The following is a 20,503-nucleotide window of genomic DNA, read 5'->3' on the forward strand; positions in this document are numbered from 1 at the left end:
GCTGCCTCCTAAATTATGGTCCCTAAATTTACCCCTTTTCCCTCCTCTGGTTGTAAGTATTGGAGACCTAAGGAATAGGCATGTTTGTATACGTGTCCTGTGTAAGGGATCATGAGACAAGGTATCTAAAATGTTTTTTGGCATTTGAGAGTTTTATTGCCTTGATGTACAGTCTCTTCTCCCATTTGGTACCTTAATTTAAATAACAGCGGTTTTTCTGCTTTGTGCTGCTAAGGAACTCATGGATTTCAAAATGTTATGAAAAGAATATTCTTCATCAGACAATTGTTTATCCTCTGTCTGCTTTTTCTCTTTTCCTTTTAATAAAAGAAAAAAGTATCTGCTTTGTGTTTTGTGGATGGGTGTCTTCTATTCGGCTGCATTTCTTATATTGATTGTCCTTGCGTGCTGCCATACCTTCTTTATTCAGTCACTTTTGACATAGGTCAGTTTCATTTTTTTTAAATATATGGAGTCTTGTACACCTTTGTTAGGACATGAGACTCTCGTATCTGTGGTTTTAATTCTAATTATATAGCATTTATGATTTCCATGCTAATGAAATATAGAATATAAAATTGAGACATGGTCTCTAAACAGTATTTGGACCCCAATTGGAATTCCTTATAGCCTAGAATATTCTTACCTCTTACAAAAGCATTTGGTACCTTATACAATTCTAAATCACAACCCTTGGCCTTCCCCATGTACATGTGTATATGTATGCACGTATGCATACAAATATATGCACAAGTTTCTAATATAAAGTATTATGAATGATTTTTCTTAAATAAACATACCAGATCTAAATACATTCACGTGAACATGTTCCTTCCAGAGTAACTACCTTGGGAGACCATAGACTTATTCTAGTAATGCTGTCATCATTCAGGCTATGTGGGGGATACATCTTTTCAAGTTACCTTCAGAGCCTGAAGCACATTCTGAAACTTGACTAAAGTTATTTGGAACAGCAGTGTCAAGCTCAGAAGTGGGGCCCACTAAACTATAAATAAAGACCTCGATGGGTAGCATATTGACTTAGAAAACCACCTATTAGTATTATTTTTGTTTTTTTGTATTTTTATTTATCTTAAAAATTTTCTGATTACATTTTAATCTGAATTTTCCCACACAAGTTTGACACCTAGATTGGTAGATGCACTCTTTGACCCTCAGGTTGATTTTTCATTTGATGACACAAAGAAGGAGATTATTAACATTATGTTCTTAATATATTTGATATGTTTTTCACTTTTACATAAAAATAATTCTAATAGAACAGCAGAAATAATACCACATAAGAATAGAAAATAGTATCCATTAATGCATATCATTTGTAGCATTCAGTTTTAAGTCCATGAGTATAAAATTTGTTTATTATATATTTATATATCTGCTTTACCTTGTAATTATCATATTAGTCCAAACATAGTCTGTACTTTTTCTTCTAAATCAGTCTGGTTATATAAAACCTGAATGAGGCATTAATCCTACTTAGTACTGTAGACATAGTTCAGGTCTTTGTGATTTTCCCCAAAACATCATAAGTAGTAGCCACAGCTTCCTTCCAGGCCTTCGTGTGTACTTGGAGATCCTGACCAGGAAGCTTCTGTTCTATATATCCCTTTTGCTTACTCAGTCCTATCAGCAATTGTATATATCACTGTCCTGAGTCACTCAGGACTATCTTTCTTATAGACTTTCCTTCCGTCCCTTGAATTCCTGAGGCTTGAGTATGTTTTGACAGAAGATCCATAGGAACCACCATCCATTTCTCTAAAGAGTTTGTACTTTGTCCCAAAATCTCCCACTTGGATAAAGCTCTCCCATAAGCCATTGTTCATGTAGTGATTGAAAGAGCAAAGAGGGAATGGAGTTTCTGTGCTTTGCCACCATGTCAGTGGGTTGCCCTATAGAGTGGCATGATGTAGGGTGAGAGGAGAGGACAAGTGAGAGTGATCCTGCTATGTTAGCCTCCTCTTCATTTGGGAAGAGCCTTATTACTTCCTGTTATATTTTGCCACTTTTAATCTTCCTCAAATTAATTAACTAATAATTCCCTTAATTAAATTTTTAAAAAGTCTTACATTTTTATAAACTGAAGCTTATTTACTTTTCATAAAAAATAATGAATTTCCCCACAAATGTCATTGATTTTTAATTTATAATTTTATGCAATTACTATCCATCCGTGCATGTATGTATATACACATATATATTTTTTTCATTTCAAAGAGATCTTGTCTATCAAAACCTGTATTCAGAATGATACAGTATATCCAACGTGTGCTCAATTTGTTAGCACTCTATTAAAATGGAGTATGCACAGTGAGGTCTACTACAATTCACATGATATATAATGTAAATATATACATAATATACAGTACAGTATAGTATACAGATATGCAAAATGCAAATTATGATATACACATACAAGATACATGATAATATACACAGAAGCTCTGTGAGGACAGGAATGGCTCTTTTTGTCTTTGTAGCTCCAGCACCTGGCGTGGTGCCTTGTGCATAGCAGACAATAAATGCTTAGGAAATTGAATTGAATTAGTAACATTTTGTTCACATAATTGACTTCTACCACCCGGTTTTTCTAACCTACATCAACTGCTAGATTCTGAAATATTAAAAACACTTCTTGGTTCTTCCCTCTAATAAGCCACTCTGAGGTCAGTCAGATGCCACTAGAGTAATTCATTCAACAATAAGTCATTCAGCATTTATTAAACACCTACTGTGTTCCATGCACTTCACAGAATTGCCTGTTTGGGGAGGAAAGCTCTAGCAGGGGGGATGTTTTTTTAAAAGATGATTTCTTTGCCTTCACTTTTATCTAATAGAGATGATAATACATTTACATAGATGATAAACAGACTTGAGAATTAGAGAATACTATGGGATCAGATGGGGTAAATCCCTAAGAGTTGAACAATAATCAAATCACATTTCTGTAGTTCTAACAAGGTTTACAAGACACTTTCCCCTATGATGTAGTATTCAAAATATTCTTATTTTGTATACAAAATGAGGGTAGGCTTAAGTGAAAGCTTAAGTGAGAGAGACAGTATTTGAGCTGGACTTTGAAGAATGAATAGGATGTTAAGGGAGTAGAACTGCGAATGGAGGATATTCCAGATAGAGGGAACAAAGGGAAGAGAACTAGAGGTAAGAATGCCCAGGACATGTTTAGGGATGACAGCTGGTTGAGTCTGACTGAAATATAGAATATATACTCTCTAAGATTATAAGCTGTAGAATGATTGGAGCTCTGCATTAGCAGAGAGAATTTCTTCACTGAGAGTATTCTGTGCCATTGAAGTCACAGGTACCAACCTCAACTCTCATCCTTATCCTCCCCACAACGAAATAAACTACTTAAGGAGGAATATGAGATACTTTCCACTTCCCCTCTGTGTCTGCCTTTGAAAGCCAACAGTATTGTCCCCTGGTAGCATCCTCTCATTCTTGCCACTAATCTCCAGGATACTCTTCTTTATCTTCAGTGATTTTGAGCTTAACGTTTTTACCCAATACCCTATCATCACCCTAAGTGATCTTAGCATTTGCATTAATCAACCTTCCAACACCTTGTTCCTCAATCTCTTCCGTTCCTTTAACTTGCATTTTCATTCTACTTCTCCCACCCACAAGCAGAGCCACTCCTCAGATCGTGTTATCTGGGTGAACTCACTTCCCTACCTCCAAAATCTCAAATTTAATGACCTTCCTAACTACTTCTTACCCTTCCACATATTTCCTTTAGCCTCATCTGCTGTTGTTCTTGCTTGTCACTTGAGTGATACTCTAACCAGACCCTATTTGTTTGCTCAGTCTGTTAGTCCACTTAGCCTCCATACCAAACCTGGACTCTGTGGTTATAAAGATGTTCTCAATACCATCCTTGAATCCTCTGACCCCTTAACCTTCATTGGGTCACAGATTTAGAACAGGAGGATCGTAAAGGCCATTGAGACCATCCCTCTTGTTTTCAAGATGAGAAACTAAAGCTGAGAGTTTGTCCAAGGTCACATAGCTAGTAAAGGTCTAAGGTGGGATTTGAACCCAGGTCTTTCTGGCTTCAAGTCCAGCACATTTGCTACTAAATATCCTGTTTTCCTTTGTTTCTACCTTTTCAAGCCCAATCATGCTTTAAATCTACTGCTTTGGGGTTTTATTTTTGTTTTTTGAGACTGGGTCTCCCAATCTCCCCTGGGCTAGAATGCAGTGTCCATTATGGGCCTAATCCCAGTACTGATTGGCATGGAAACTTTAACCTTCTCTGTTTTTCTAACATGAGATGATTTGCCCCCTCCGTAGGCAGCTCAGTGGCCCTCCACTCCTAAGGTGCTTGCCAAATTTGTGCTGAACTTAGTGGTGATTCTTGATTGGGGTTATCCCTGCTGCACCTCAGAATTCCTGAGCTCAGGTGATTCCCCAGCCTAAGCTTCTCCAGGTAGCAGCAATGACAGGTATGCACTACCAAGCCTGGCCAGCCTCTTCTGTTTTTACTGGTATCTCTGCCCAACATTGCAGCAGAAAAGTCCCCATGCTAAACCATGCCAAATTCAATGTATTTCAACAAAAATTGAATGCCACTATGTTTAAGACACCAACTGACTTATCTGATCTTCTTTGGGCCTGCAGTTCTGCTCAAAAATCCTTTCATTTATTTATTTTCATATATTGCATTCACTTGTCACCCATGTTCAAAATCTCAAACTTATTGTTGACTCTCGCCCTCACACGTTTAATCAGTTGCCAAGTTCTTTTATTTCTACCTGAATGGTGTCTCTTATCCTTTCCATTTATTAGTTCGGCCCTCATCAGCCTATCATCTGAGCTATTATAGTAGCTTCTTAATAGGTCTCTCTGTATTTAGTCTTTATCCTCTCTGATCCATGCTGGATATTTCTGCTAGATTAATCTTCTTAAAGGTCATATCATCCCTCCTACCTACAAACCTTCAATGGTCCATCATTGCTTACTATATAAAGTAAAATAGACTGTCACTAAATAATGGGATTGCCAAGCAGCAGTGAGGGCCCCATTGTGGTTATGCGGCATAAATGTCATTGTAGATGAAGTCATTTTCATTTCGTGACTTTGTATAGTGATTCTCAGGAATAGGATCAAAGCAATTGGATGATAGGAATAACAGGTTTGATAATTAACAGTTTGGAAAGGCTAGAATGTTGGGAGAGGGCATTTATATGTAGCTTTTAAAGCTATATACCTGTATATAGCTTTAAAGTTTAACAAAGTTACCTGATTTGATAACTCCCAATAATATGATGAGATAGATATTATTATCCCCATTTTATAAATAAGGAAACTGAAGCTCATGTGACTTGTCCTTGTTCACATAGCTAACAAGGATCAGAGACTGGATTTGAACTCAGATCTCTCCAGAGTTAATGTCTTTTTCAGCTATACCACACAGGCTTTCTAGGATAGTGGCTAGTAAATTATTATTGTGGTAAGTGATGGGTGATGCCAGAATGGAAAGAATAGATAGATTTTAAAAAATCAAGCAGGATCAAAGAACATAATAAGGACAAAGAGGAAGTTTATTATTAATGAGGAATGAGAGGTGAACAGACTGCGGATTATGGCTGTACATGGGACCTCAAAGTTAGGGATCTTAGAGGGAATGAACCTCCTCTTCAAGAACTAAACTGATCCTTCTAACTGCTAGTCATCTATCCCTTCTTTTATTCTGTATTACCCTGTGTACATGCTACAGCCCCTGCCTAGTAGAATGTAAACTCCTTAAAGGATAGAGAATTCTTTATGTGTTTCTATTCCTAGCATTTTGCATAGTCAGCACTTAATAGATGTTTGTTGAATGAATGAATAAATGAATGAATGAAAGCCCATGTGGCAACTCTATACATTTTGAGCTGGCAAATATGTGATATCTTGAAGGAACCTTCCCTAAATCATCTTTTTGGAAAAATCTTGCATTAATCTTATTTTTTGTGAATATGAAAGCTCAGTAATAATAACAAATTATAAACTAAATTGTTTGGAAGTTCGTCTTTCAAGACAAATTTTCCTCATAATCAGGCTTTTCTTAACATAGCTACAAAGTTATCAGATTGGTGACAAGTTTAAAAATTTGTTCAGCAAGTAGTTTGTGTGTGTGTATGTGTGTGTGTGTGTGTTTCTCCCATGCTACCTACTTCATCTCAGTCCCACTTTAGGCAAATGTTGTAAAAGTTTCAATATGGCTATTTTAAAAGCTGCATCCACTTTTCCCAAATGAAAAGCTTTAGAAAAAGAGCACTAATGAGGCTGCTCAATGAATCTTGTATCAAATCCTTTCATTTTGTAAGTCAAGAAGATAATTTTCTTGGATTTAGAACTCTGACCAACATTCCAGGATTTGCTTACCTTCAATGCATTTTCCCTTTGCCAGTCATAGAGATAGACTTCAACAGTAGAAGACATGCAGATAGAATTTCTAATTTTACTGATTGGAAATGGCAGTAGGAATTTCATGATGTCAATAAATGAAGTGGATTTATCAGAAAGATGTGTTAAGTATTTTGTGAATTTACTGTCCTATATTTAACAGAATCATAGATTAGAGCCGGAAGTGACCACAATTCATTAAGTCCAACTCTTTTGTTGCACAGATAAGGAGACTGAGGCCCAGAGAAAATGAGTGGCTTTCCCAAGGTAACATGGCAGTATCAAACCATCCAGAATTTTCCTAATATGCCACACTGCCTCTGAAATTTAACTACACTTATGTTCCTTGTTACCAGTGAATAGATTATAGATTTGGAAGACACGTCATCTAACCTTTCATTTTACATATGAAGAAAGTGGGACCCCTGAAGGCTAAGTGACTTTGCTGAAGCTCATGCAGACAGAATCAGGACTTGAAACCAGGTCATCTGTTTCTAGAGCTAGTGTTCTTTCCATTATAGTACTCTATATAGTATTTCTGTTTAAGCAAAACGTGGTATATTTCTTCATCTGTGCCACCAAGATATTTATATTCCAAAGAATAGGCAAGTGTGAGACCAGCTTTTTGAGATAATTTTTAACAGGTGAATCAGTTTTGGCCTAGGTCTACTGTGGACTGAGAAGGTAGGGTAGGGAATGGCCTTTTGGTACAAAAAGTAATTTTAATTATTAATTTTCTGAAGTACCTGCTATGTACACAGTACAGCAGGCGTTCTTAGCAGAGGGAAGTCCCTACCCCCCTAGGAAATTACATAAAATGTTCATGCATTAAGTCACTGAGGGTTACTGTTGTGAACTCACATGGAAACAAGTACATATAAACATAAAGTATAAGTATCCATCTTCATTTAAATGAGTAAGCAGAATTAACCATGGAATGATTCTTGGAATCTCTAAATTTAGGCTTGAGTTTTCAAGGGGGAGTGCAACAGTCAAAAAGGAAGAGTAGTTGATGACAACTATTAACACTATAACATATTGTTGGAGAAGACTATAGAACTTTCCACCAATGTCTAAAAAAAAAATCACATGCCCATTGATAGAGAATGAACGAGAAAAGTAGTCCTATTTGGAACCAGGGATAGATTGACTATGTGACTCTCCAGGTCCTTTCTAGTCCTGTGATTTCATTCTAGGTTTTCACCAACAGCCATCCTTTTCACTTTTAAAGAAGCAAATTGTAGGTGACTAGCCATCATATTCCAGGTTTCTGGCATTTGAGTTGAATTTACTTCACAATACTTTCCTGTTTTGTTTTGTTTTTTCACAGCAAACCAAAGAGAGAGTGAAGCTGTTGATACAGCTGGCTGATGGCTTTTGTGAAAAGGGGCATGCCCATGCAGCAGAGATTAAAAAATGTGTTACTGCTGTGGATAAAAGGTACAGAGATTTCTCTCTGCGGATGGAAAAATATAGGACTTCTTTGGAAAAGGCTTTGGGGATCTCTTCAGATTCCAATAAATCGGTAAGTTTCCCTGGGTGGACTGAATAAATCAGGACAACCCCATTGCTGATTAAATAACAAGCTCATCTTCTCTTTTGCACCCTCCAACATCACTGGCTCCCCTTTTTCCATCCAGAGTAAAAGCCTTCAGCTGGATATAATCCCAGCCAGTGTACCTGGATCCGAAGTCAAACTGCGGGATGCTGCTCATGAACTTAATGAAGAAAAGCGAAAATCTGCTCGCAGAAAAGAGTAAGGCATTGGCAGATTTAACCTGAATCCTTCATAGCAAGGATAAAGTTTGTTATCTGACTAATACTGTTGCTTCATCAATATATATAATGCTGCAAGTCTTTTTGATTTTCATATCGAAGCATTTTACCCATCTCTTCACCTGGTTCAGAAATAGTATATTTTTCTCCCCATTTAACTATCCCCTTTTGCTTTGAGTGTTGACAATCATCTTTTGGTTATTTTGAAACTATCATATTGTATGTTAGAATTAAGTTATTAGAATAAGGATAAATTACAGCCATAAAGTTCCAGTGGTTGACCTTTCAGGAACTGAATTATACTAAATTTTTATTTTAAAAATAGGATTTTTCTTATGATTTTCCTAAAAGATTCTGGTCTCAAATCTTTAGTTTTCTCTGAAGTGTTAGGTGAGATCTTTTACAAATCTATCTTTCCTTGGTGAGCATAGACTTAGACACACAGATATAGGCCCACACAATCTTCTCAAATTTGAATTGTGTTTTGTAATATAATACATATATAGTACCACACTGATGTTTAAACTATCAATATTGTTCTTTTCATTGATATTTAACAGAAGGGAAAATATATGTATGTATGTATGTAATGCATGTGTGTATGTGTGTGTGTGTGTGTGTGTGTGTGTGTGTGTGTATATATATATATACACATTATCCATTCAAGTTCTTTTGAGTAATATACCCTCTTCTTCACTTTTAGGTTCATAATGGCTGAATTAATTCAGACTGAAAAGGCTTATGTAAGAGACCTTCGAGAATGTATGGATGTAAGTTGTTGGCTTTTTTTCCTCCATAAGTATAGCCTAATTATGTTGACCTCCTAATCCTTACAGTTTTTTAAATTAATAACTCTTATTAACCCCAGCCACTTAGACTCTTTAGAGACTTTATGAATAGTAATTCATGACTGCCCCCTTCTGTGGAGGGCTTAAACTTGTTTGGGGGTTCAGCAGAGATGATACAGCATTAATTCTTTCATTCCGTTTATCACATGGTTGACTGGCTAACATCCTTTTTGAGCCATTTCATGCAAACTTGCCCAGTAATTGTAATGGGTAAATAGCATTCAGCAGTGCTGTTCTACCATGTGATCACTTTTCATGCCATGATGTGTATTGATTCTGATAACCTGATGCTCTGCAGAAATCTCTGCAGAGTGAAAGGTGTAGCCACAATCTTGAGTAAGAATACCATTTTAAGAGCTTCTCTAAAAATCTGGCCTGTGTAAAATTAGTGTCTTAAATTGTGCTTCTTTTTGCAGATTAGTGATAAGTAGTCATTTGCAAGTGTCAGAAATAGCTGCTTCTTGGTAATGTGATATCTTTTTGATATAATCTATGACTTTCCCTCCCTGTCAGACATATCTGTGGGAAATGACCAGCGGTGTTGAGGAGATCCCACCTGGCATTGTAAACAAAGAACATATTATCTTCGGAAACATGCAGGAAATCTATGAGTTTCATAATAAGTGAGTGGCTTTTATCTTTGGAAAGCATGCTATTTTTTAAATCAAGACACTTCTCTGGAGATTTCCCTTAAAAAACAGAAGTTTTATCTGTGTTTAGCATTTATTTCTATAGCTACTGATGAAATCTGCTTGAATGAAAACTGTTTCATGTAAGTGGCACATCACTAACTACATAACAGAAATCCATAGCTTCAGAGTAACTGCTGTTCATGTGTTTGTTTTCTACTGTGGTGGAAACTGGGGAAATATCTGAATAGAAAGCCCAGTAGCTTTCGTTCCTCTCACTGAGCAATCAATGGTTCATTAACCACTTTATTAGGGTCAAGTGGGAAATGCCATAGCTGGACAAGCTCTCCATTGGTTTGCCTGCCACTCATAATTTCCTTTTAGATAATAGGCATGCAGAAGCAGCTGATATGAGAGATTTTTTCTATCACTCTTCCTAGCTGAAAATGCGGATACGCTTCCTCTAAATGCTCTATGTGCCAGGCACTGTGTAAATACAAGGCAGAAAATGTCACAAGAGTTACAACCACAATAGTATGAGGATTCTGGAGGGAGAAGAGATATAGTTGTGGGGACCAGCAAAGGTTTTATGAAGGAAGGAGTTTTGAACTGAACTTTTAAACTGAGTATGATGTCAGCAGGCGGGTAATGTAGAAGAGGACATAAAGAAACAGCATGACCAAAACTGAGGCAACAGGAAAGTATAGGATTTATTTAAGAAAGAATGAGTAGAATTGATTGGGTCATTAGGAGAGTCATGAAAAGTAGGGCTGGGAATAAATTTTTGGTAAAGTATGGATATCTTGAATACTGTGCTAATGGTTTGTAATTCAATAGGTATTTGAACATTTGCTTTTTTTAATACAGAATTTAATACAGAAGTGAGCTAATCAATACTGTACATAAGGAAGAAAAGAAAGGAAGGAAGGATTTAATGATCACCTACTAGGTGCCAAGCAGCGTGCTAAGCACTTTATAAATATTTTTTCATTCGGTCCTCACAGCAGCCCTGGTTTGTGCTATTAATATGTACTGTTATGATCCTCATTTTACAGTTGAGGAAACTGATGGCAAACAGGTTAAGGGAATTGCCCAGGGTTATGCAACTAGTAAGTGTCAGCGGCAGGATTTGAACTCAAATCTTCCTGACTCCAGGCCCAACACCCTATGCTGCTTCTAAAGAATGATAGGGAAGTGGTGGGTAAAATCAGAAGGCAGGGGAAAACCAGAGGCAGAAACTAAGAAGTCCAGGTTAAAGTAAATAAGGCCAGAATTGAAGTTATTGAAATTGTGAGTCTAACCCTTACTCCTGATACGAACAGGTCCTATACCTTCTCTAAGCTTCAGTTTTTTTGTGGGCTTTTTTGTATTTGTAAAATAAGGATAATAGTACTTGCACCATCTGCTTCCCAAGGTTTCTATGAACCTTAAAATGTTTTATGTCAGGAAAAAAAAGACTTCTTGATAACTAAAGCTATCCAGAAATTGGAACAGGATGCTTTGGGAGGCAGAGAGTTCCCTCTGGCTAGATGTCCTCAGGTGAGGTCGGGATGAACACCTGTTGGATATGTTGGGGCAGTGGGGGTGATTTTTCAGGCAAAAGTTAGCCTCTGTGGACCTTTCTAGCTCAGATATTCTGATGTAAATGTGAGCTCTTATTATCTTTAAAGTCTCAGTCCTGACAGTCCTCCTCCTCCTCATGCTGTAATTGTTCTTTGCATTTCAGTCAATCAACAAACATTATTTAAAGTGCCTATCATGCAACAGGAATCTTGCTGGGTGCTAGAGATAAAATTTCGAAGAATGAAACAGCCCCTGGGGGCTTCTATTCTTACTTTTGCTTTAAGGTTTTAAAGCATTTTACATGCATTGTTCTTCATCCTCACAAGATGTTAAACACTTAGGATATAATTAATCTTGATGCGTTTTAGTCTAATTTTGGTCAGACATCCCTTGGCGGTGTCATAATCATGAGTAAAACACTTCAAATAAAAACATAGAATCTCTTTCACGCCTCCCTGGACCCAGAGCCTCATCTTAGTGTGAAAATGGCCTCAATGTGGCTTTGTTGGGGAGCTCAAACTCATAGTTTCTGTAGCTGGAAAAGCTTTGAGGGCAGGCCCAATAATGTCTGTCATTTGACTACCAGCCTGTTTTAAGGTTCATCACAACAAGGCTGGCCACTAAATGATAATGTTTTCTTTTCTTTCTTTTTTCTTTCCTTCTTTTTATCTTTTTTTGGCCAGAGAAGCTCCTTAAGTCATCTACAAGGGCATGGAAGGGTTGTGATCTGCATTGGAGGAGGGACTGGTTAGCACATAGCTGAAATCCTGGATTCCTGGCATATTAAATTATTCAACTATCTATTTCATCATGATAATTATTTTTTTTCTTCTCTGCAGCATATTTTTAAAAGAGCTAGAAAAATATGAACAGTTACCAGAAGACGTTGGACATTGCTTCGTTACTTGGGTAATGAAATCCCAGCCATTGTTGGGTCAGGAAAACCTAATGCTATATGGGGTAGTACAAAGGATTTTTATTGCTCTTTGATGTCTGTTAATTCACCCACCCACTGCTGTATACTGGATACAACATATAAATAAGTTCAGTACCTCTCTCCTGAAATTGCATTCTAAAAGCAGGTGTTTTGTTTGTTTGAGGAAAAATTGTTAACTTTCTTTTTAGTAGTTCAATCAATGAAGCAGTGATTCTCAGCAGGGTGAGCTTTTCTGATTTTAGAGATTTTTATTAAGCAGATTTTGTTATTCTTTTCTGAGGCATTTTTTTCTTAAACTTTTGCTTTTCACAAAGCTTTTGCTCATACTTTGGGTTCTTGCAATTCAAGAAAGGTTTTCATAAAATGTTCAAACTTTTTGTTTTACAGGCAGACAAGTTTCAGATGTATGTCACATATTGTAAAAATAAGCCAGACTCTACTCAGCTGATATTAGAGCATGCAGGATCCTATTTTGATGTAAGTACCAGATAACTTTTTAAAATTAGCATGAATGTGAATGAAAATTAGAATGAATTTTACATGCAACTTAACCACCAAATTGACACCTAAACTTCACATGATGTAACACAATTCGGTGGTGTCAAACTCAGATAGAAACAGATCTCCACAAACTGTACATTGATTTCTTGTTGCTGTTGACTCTTTGTGACCTTATGAACCATAGCACACCAATGCTGCTTAGGGGGTTTTCTCAGCAAAAATACTGGAGTGATCTGCCATTTCCTTCTCCAGTGACTTTAAAAAACTACAAATTGCCATTATCTATGCTTTATTGTATTTTTGTTTATTTTGATAAACATTTCTCAATTACAATTCAATCCTGTTCAGCCAGTCCTCAGGAGTTTTGTAGATTGAGTTTGACGTAGATCATTTCAGGCTACAACTATCAGCTATTTTGTAGTGACTTTTATGCTATTTTAAATATAAACGTGAGATGTAATTTTAAAGGAAATTATTCAGCAACAATGAGTTGTGTTTGAGTAAGTAAAATCTATCGATCTGGAAGCGTAAGATTTACATACATATACAGCCATTAATTTTATTATTGATATTATTGACTTGAACGTATTTGGTAGAAAATATGACACTAACTTCTTTGTCTTCTTACTTTAAAGCAGAAATGTCCCTGAATTTTAAAAATAGCTTCTTTCTGGTTTGTTTTAATGTTGACATTAGTGGCTAAATATAGCACAAGATTACAAATCCTACAGACTGGCACCATCAACAAGTGCATCTTTATGTCAGGTTCATAAACCTTGCTCTCTTTGGAGCAAGTTAAGATAAGGCCTGTTTGTTTCAGGGGGAAAAAAGATTTTTTGAAGGTTATTTTGTCTAACAAGTCATGAAGCTTGATGACTTTTTCGACTCGTAGAAAACTTGATGAATTTCAAATTGTTAGCTAAAGGTGTGCCACTGTGAATTAAAAGACAGACTCATTTGAATTCCACTTATAATAAATAATCCATCTGATGTGCTACTAAATTGCCTGTAGAGAAGTTAGGCAATAGATAAATGCGGTTTATTAGATATCTTTACCTTTGTGCTTATGCCAAGGAACATTGTAATACTCTCTCCTTAACCTCTCACCTTTAATATAGGATTCTTAATCTTTAGGATCTTCATAGGATTTAAATGTGGGCCTTCCAATAAATGACGTCTTCATGTTCCTTCAGATGCTATGAAATCTTTGAGTTTTTATTATCTTTGCAGTCAGTGGTAATACATTGCTTTCATTGACTCTGAGTCCACTAGAAGCTTAATGCTGTTTTTTGTCTTTGTTTGACAGCTGTAATGTTTCATGTGAACTGAGGTCTCTTCAAGACTATATTGAACCCAAAGATTCTATGCACAAAGCAACAGTTATTTCTAGAGGCTTAAGCTGTGGTAACATATGTTACATTTAAAATTTGAGGGACAAAAAATTTTGGAAGCCTCCATTATCCTTGGAATTTAAGAATAGGTGAACTTATGAATGTATGTTATAGATTTTATCAGTATCTTGTTAGTATTTCTAAGAGAAATTTCTTAAAGGTAATTTTCAATTGTATCTCCTTCCTTTCTTTCAAATTCATTATATTTCCCTTAGATTATACTATACGGAATGTACCATTGACAAATGAGGGGTTTATAATAAATTTCTCAATCAGTAAGCATTTATCTTTGTGAGAAATGTTTTTAGCAAAATCATGTTCCATTTAGAATGACAAGAACTAAATAAAAAGGAAGAATCCCTAGTAATTCACACGTGAGAGTGTGTTCTTTGTTTGTGGATAGATGCAGTGCACCTGAGTCATCTATCATAATTAATCCTAATTACAAGAATCCCACTGTGCTTTGTTTATGATAAGTATGTTGTGTGATCAGTGTTCATATCCAGAGTCAGGATATTTAGTACATGTTTAAAATGTAAATAGATGCTCTTTATATGAATAGTCATTAGACTGGCTTATTTTAAAGCACTTTGGAAAGGACTCTTGATATGTGAGCTGTTATTATTAAATAGCAGAAGGAGCTAAATACTGGGAGTCAGAAGATATACATTCTAGTCTTCGATATTCCACTAATTAGTTATGTGGTCTTGGACTAGTCATTCTTGTCCAAAAACTTCTCGGACAAATCACTCAGTGTCATCCTGTGTAAAATGAAGGAGTATGATTAGACAATCACTAAGGTTCTTTCCAGCTCTCGAGTTCTCTGATTCTCCAATTGAAAATTTGAGAAGAGCTGTTTTCTTAAATAATATAACCTTTCCCTAAACTAATTGCCATCATATATTTTAAGGACATTTTCAGAGAAGCAGAGTTGGGTTTTTTTATTGCTTTTAGAAACTCCCTTCATAGATGAGTTTTTATTCATAAAATAAGCTAAATGTACAACATATCAAAAATGCACTGTGATTATTGAGCGTCATTGTGGAGAGAGCTCTGGCCTTGGATCTAGGAAGGTGGATTCAAGGATCACGTCTGGTACAGTCTAGGTTGTCTGACCCCGAGTAAGTTGCATGACAACTTCGTGCTCGCGTGGCTCACTGGCCTCATGTGCCCCACCACCTGCCCAAGTACAGCCTTAACCACATAAAAATGTAATTAGAAAATATTTAAGAAAAGAAATAAAAATACCATAAAACAAAGATAATATTACATTTTTAAATTGTTAGTATGTGGCCCACAAGATCTTTATATATAGTTTAGTGGTCTCCATTGTATTTGATTTTGACAACCACTTCTCCAAGGGATGGTGCCAGATTGCATTAGCAGGATGAGTTTTCTCATCTAGAAGGTTCCTATACTTTTGAAAACACAAAGCCAGTCCCTAGCCATATAATCTACAATGATGGTTTTTTTTTACATCGGCATCCTAATTGCATTCATTTACATGTTCTTTTTAAATCCTCCATTTTTTTATCACTTCATTTTTTAAATTTAGGTTATACATGTATAATCATGTTAAACATATTTCCACATTAGTCACGTTATGAAAGAAAAATCAGAACAAAGGAGAAAAACCATAAGAAAGAAAAAACCCAAAAAAAGCGAAAACAGTATGCTTCAGTCTGCATTCTGACTCCATAGTCCTTTTTCTGGATGTAGATATAAATCCTCCATTTTTGAAACATTAACATATGAACACCTTAATAATTAATGTTAGCAAAGTTGAACTGAAATTACTGAAGCTGGAACAAATGCCAGGTTTTTCATTTAGCCCACCTAACCTGTATCATTTAATTGAAGGAGGGAAAGTTCATTTTGTATCCTGTCTGCATTATTTCGTCAGTATAGCGAAAAGCTTGACAATTTGGGAGTGCTTAGTTCTCCCCCTGGTGGCTTTACAACTACAATCACTCTTTCACAAAAAAATAATTAATTAATTTATTTTTAGTTTTCAAATAAGATTTTTGAGTTCTAAATTTTCTCCCCCTCTCTCCCTACCTTCCCTGTCCCCAAGGAAGCATGCAATCTGATATATGTTCCATATATACATTCATATTAAACATATTTTCACATTAGTCATGTTGTAAAGAAGAATTAGAACCAATGGGAAGAACCATGAGAAAGAATAAACAAAACCAAAAAAAGAGAGAGAGAGAGAGCAAATAATATACTTTGATCTGCAGACTCGTTCTTTTTCTGGATGTAGATAGCAATCACTTTTGAAGTCATTCCTTCATATCTCCTTTCATGAATGAACTTGATTAATCATAAGCAAATATATATTTCATGGTTGATTTAGTTTGAACAGACACCATCATAAATATACATATAGTCTTATAAAATCCTTTTAAATGTTCAGGTGTGGTTTTGATATCCAGTTTGAAAGATAGGAATTAATAGAAACAATTGGAAAGGTCAACTTTTTATATTTTTTTACATATTTACATATTGTTACATATTTTACAATTAGGGGAAAAGTGGAAAACCGTAATAAAATTATAATTTGTGCCATTAAAATTTAAGTGCATGAGGAGAAGAAAGCAAGCTTATAAATTAGATTGAAAACTGAACTAGTGGATTATTGAGAAATCAAGCAAAGGAGAATCTGAGGGCATGAATTAAAGGTCATGAATATTCAAATTTGACACAGAATATAAAGAAAAGCCACTTGAGAGTCCGTGATTAAATTTACGTGGTCATATTATCAATGATGGCACTAATATGGGGGGATGGGAAGATTAAGAAATTAAATTGTGGTAATAGCGAGAAATGTACCAGAGGAAATTTTCACTTTAGTCAATAACCATCTTTGAATGTAGAGATCAATGAGCAGGTTGTGTGGGGTGTGTGTGTAGTAAGGTCTTTGACGCTCAAAAGTGATCTATATGCTCAAGGTAGAGTCTATAGGAATGAATGTAACTGAAAAGTCTCTTCCTGTAATATAGTTATATATAGTCCAAAAATCAGTTTTCTCCCTGAATTAAGATGTTCAAAATCTTGTTGTTTTATACAGGAGATACAACAACGGCATGGACTAGCCAACTCCATTTCTTCGTACCTTATTAAGCCTGTCCAGCGAATAACAAAATATCAGCTCCTTTTGAAAGTATGTATAATGATATTTTGGGTTATAGACTTTTCTGAATTACATATTAGAGGGCAAAACTCCCTCCTAATATCTTAAAATTTTTCCTCAGTTTGTGTGTTATAATATACGTTTCTCAGAAAACTGGATAGTCAGAATATTAATTTTGTACTTTTGAACAACTTTTGTTAAAACTAACCATTTGCTAGTTTAAGACTTTATGCCTTGGTTGCAGGTGTTGACTTCCATCAAAGCTGACTGTCTTTCTTAGAATTAATTATCTATAAGAACAAAAGTGTACAAAAATTTTAATTCACAAGTTTCCTAAAAATTTAGTATGACAGTAGGATTAGAACAAAATGCTTATGGTCAATACATAATACACCCACTAGATATATAGAAATAATTTACAGTGTATTAAGTGTTGCTGCTGCTGTTACTCAGTTGTTTCAGTCATGTCTGACTCTTTGGGGCCAACCCGCATTTGGAATTTTCTTGGTAAAGACACCAAAATGGTTTGCAATTTTCTTCTCTGGCTCATTTTACAGATGAGGAGACTAAAGCAAAGAGGGTTAAGTGACTTGCCCAGGGTCATACAGCTAGTAAGTGTCTGAAGTCAGGTTTGAACTCAGGAATATGAGTCTTCCTGACTCCAGGCCTGGTGCTTGTCCATTGCATCATGTAGCTGCCCCATATTAAGTGTACACATAATAAGTTGATTTTGAATTCTCATAGGCTTTTGCATATAGTGAAAGTCATACGTGTCAAGACAAAAGATATTAACTATTAAAGAAATACTTTTATGAGACAGATTTCTGGAGAAAGATTTTTATTATGAGGAAAAATTAATTACGGAAAATTTTTTAAAGTTACTATACCAGATACAAAAATAAGTAAATAACTATAGTCGAGCCCAGCAATCCCTACAACTCCACTTTATGGATTTAGCTTCTCAGTGCCAAGGCATGAACTAAGGGTAAAACAGTGGAGAAGATGTAAAGAGGTTGGAATGTCTGGGGGCCTTCCAGGGAGTAGGAAGAAGGGCACTACTAAAATTTGTATGTAAAAATCTGCCCATCAGCCTTTAGTGATTCTGTATTATATAGGAAAATATTGTAGTTTTCTGCCTCATTTATTATTTCCATAAAGAACACTTCATATAAATTCTCATCTAGTCAAATAATTTTAACTTCTTTTCATTCTTAAAATTAATTTTATGCTCATTAATGTTTCAGCAAGGTAATATTTTTTAAACTTCTTGAATTTTGAATTGAAAGGGCTTTATGTCAGCAAAGTTAATCTTATTAAACTGCTTTTAAAGCTATTTTTCATTGCACTATGTAAAATAATGTATATGTGCCATTTGGTTAAAAATAATCTTGTTTTTCAGTACCCTTTTCTCAGGGTCCTCCTACATTGTATTTAAGAACCTTGGATCAGGAGTCGAGACTTCAGTTCAAATCCTGGTTCTGCTTCTATTTTCTGTCAGAGGGCATCTCATTGGACTCCTCTTGTCCTCACTTTCCCCTTCTATGAAACTATACTGGTAGATCAGATGATCTTTAAAGACTCTTCCAGCTTTTAATTCTATGATCCTGTAACCTAGTGTGGAACTGAAAGTATCGTGCTGTCTGCTGCATTCCACCTTATGCTCATGTCCTCCTCCCAAGATCATCATTAATAATAATAATAATAATAATAATAATAATAATAATAATAATAATTCTGGAAATACTTTTCATTATTGATGATGGTGGTGGTAGTGATAATGATGATGGCAGCAGCAACATACAGATAGACAACTGCTACCTCCATTCGTATTCCCTCTGACACATACTGACAGTGTGACCTCCGGGAAGTCCCAGGCAACTCTGCCAGACTGTAAATCACAGGGAAAGGTGCTGATCTTCGTTAGTAACAAAAGTCTCTTGCATGCTGTTCCCTACACTAGTGAAATAAATCACTGGTCTGGCAAATAACAACAGCAGCAACAACAATAATAATGAAGGAAGATGAACTGATAATATATCTGTGCAATTAACAGAATATGGATTTCTGTTATTTATTATTTACTCTGTAATATGATGCTCTCACAGGAGAATCTGAAATGTAGTTTCACGAGAATCTCCTAAGGAAAATCTTAGTCTAAACTCTGAGTTTTTTCTTTAAAAAAAAAAGTACATGTAACACTACACAAAGCAATTTTCATGACTATGGAAAGTACTATTAATATTATTGGGGCATCTTAATGACAGTTCTAAATCTAGATCCATGATTTTATTGGTGTGGGACTTCCCAGCCAATTAATTCCCTTTCCTAATTCAGACCTACGGTTGTACTACAACTTTTAGTCTTAGACAGTTTTTTGGAATGTAGAGAGGTTAAGTGATTTGCCTAGGGTCACGCAGCCAATACTGGTCAGACATAGCACTTAATATGCATTATTTCACATGCAGAATTGATATTATATTGCTTGCCTTCCCAGTGAGTGGGGGAAGGACTGGAGGGAGGGAGAGAATTCGGAACTTGAATTTTTTTTTAAATGAGTGTTAAAAATAAATAATAAATGTATTAAGGGTTAGGGAAAACGTCATTCTTACTCTGAGGTATGCTCCCATTCCACCATCTTGGGCTGTGTCTTTCCACATACTGTTTCAACAACAAAACCAAACATTATTGGGAGAGCTTCTTGTGGACAGTATCTGTGTCTCTCTTTTTATATTCTTTCTTTGAGAACCCATTCGATACATGTCAATTCATGAGTATTGTTCTTCTGTAGGAGCTGCTCACCTGCTGTGAAGAAGGCAAAGGTGAAATTAAAGATGGCCTCGAGGTGATGCTGAGTGTGCCTAAACGAGCCAATGATGCCATGCACCTTAGCATGCTTGAAGGTGAGAAGTGTCTTCCTAAAGTCTGTACTGTATTTATATGAGTCACTTGGAAATGAATATTTTGAATTTTTAGAAATCTGGAGCTATTATTTATCACTTTGCCCAACTTTTTAGTTTTATGGTTTTATTAGAGTTTTGGATTTTGCTCATTTTATGTTTTTAAGTTGGTAGGGACTTTGGGGTTATCTGGTCCAAACTCCCCAGTATAGTAGGAATCCTCTCTACTCTTCCCCTCCTCCCCCATCTCCCTTCCTCTGTTAGGACATTTTGCTTAAAGATAGCCAATTCTTAAACTTTTGTAAATTCTATAACCCTGTCAGAAATGCCTAAGACTGGTCCTTCTGAGTTCTCTGATACTTGGCCTGAGAATGGATTTATATTCCTGAGGGC

General features: G+C 35.8%; 1 protein-coding gene across 5 annotated transcripts in view; it reads left to right on the forward strand.

The window, feature by feature from the left end:
- The window catches only part of TRIO (trio Rho guanine nucleotide exchange factor), a 501,384-nt gene that overhangs the window by 352,660 nt on the left and 128,221 nt on the right, over positions 1-20,503 (forward strand). For all 5 annotated transcript variants that reach the window (XM_021008648.2, XM_021008649.2, XM_021008653.2 and 2 more), the window contains 8 exons: positions 7,763-7,957; positions 8,073-8,188; positions 8,912-8,978; positions 9,570-9,679; positions 12,088-12,157; positions 12,573-12,662; positions 17,151-17,243; positions 20,002-20,113. In XM_021008648.2, coding sequence (XP_020864307.1) covers positions 7,763-7,957; positions 8,073-8,188; positions 8,912-8,978; positions 9,570-9,679; positions 12,088-12,157; positions 12,573-12,662; positions 17,151-17,243; positions 20,002-20,113 — 853 coding nt within the window. The remainder of the gene's footprint in view (positions 1-7,762; positions 7,958-8,072; positions 8,189-8,911; positions 8,979-9,569; positions 9,680-12,087; positions 12,158-12,572; positions 12,663-17,150; positions 17,244-20,001; positions 20,114-20,503) is intronic.

Source organism: Phascolarctos cinereus, unplaced genomic scaffold (genome assembly GCF_003287225.1).
Source record: "Phascolarctos cinereus isolate Bilbo 61053 unplaced genomic scaffold, phaCin_HiC Scaffold_4;HRSCAF=312, whole genome shotgun sequence".
In the NCBI taxonomy this organism is placed as follows: domain Eukaryota; kingdom Metazoa; phylum Chordata; class Mammalia; order Diprotodontia; family Phascolarctidae; genus Phascolarctos; species Phascolarctos cinereus.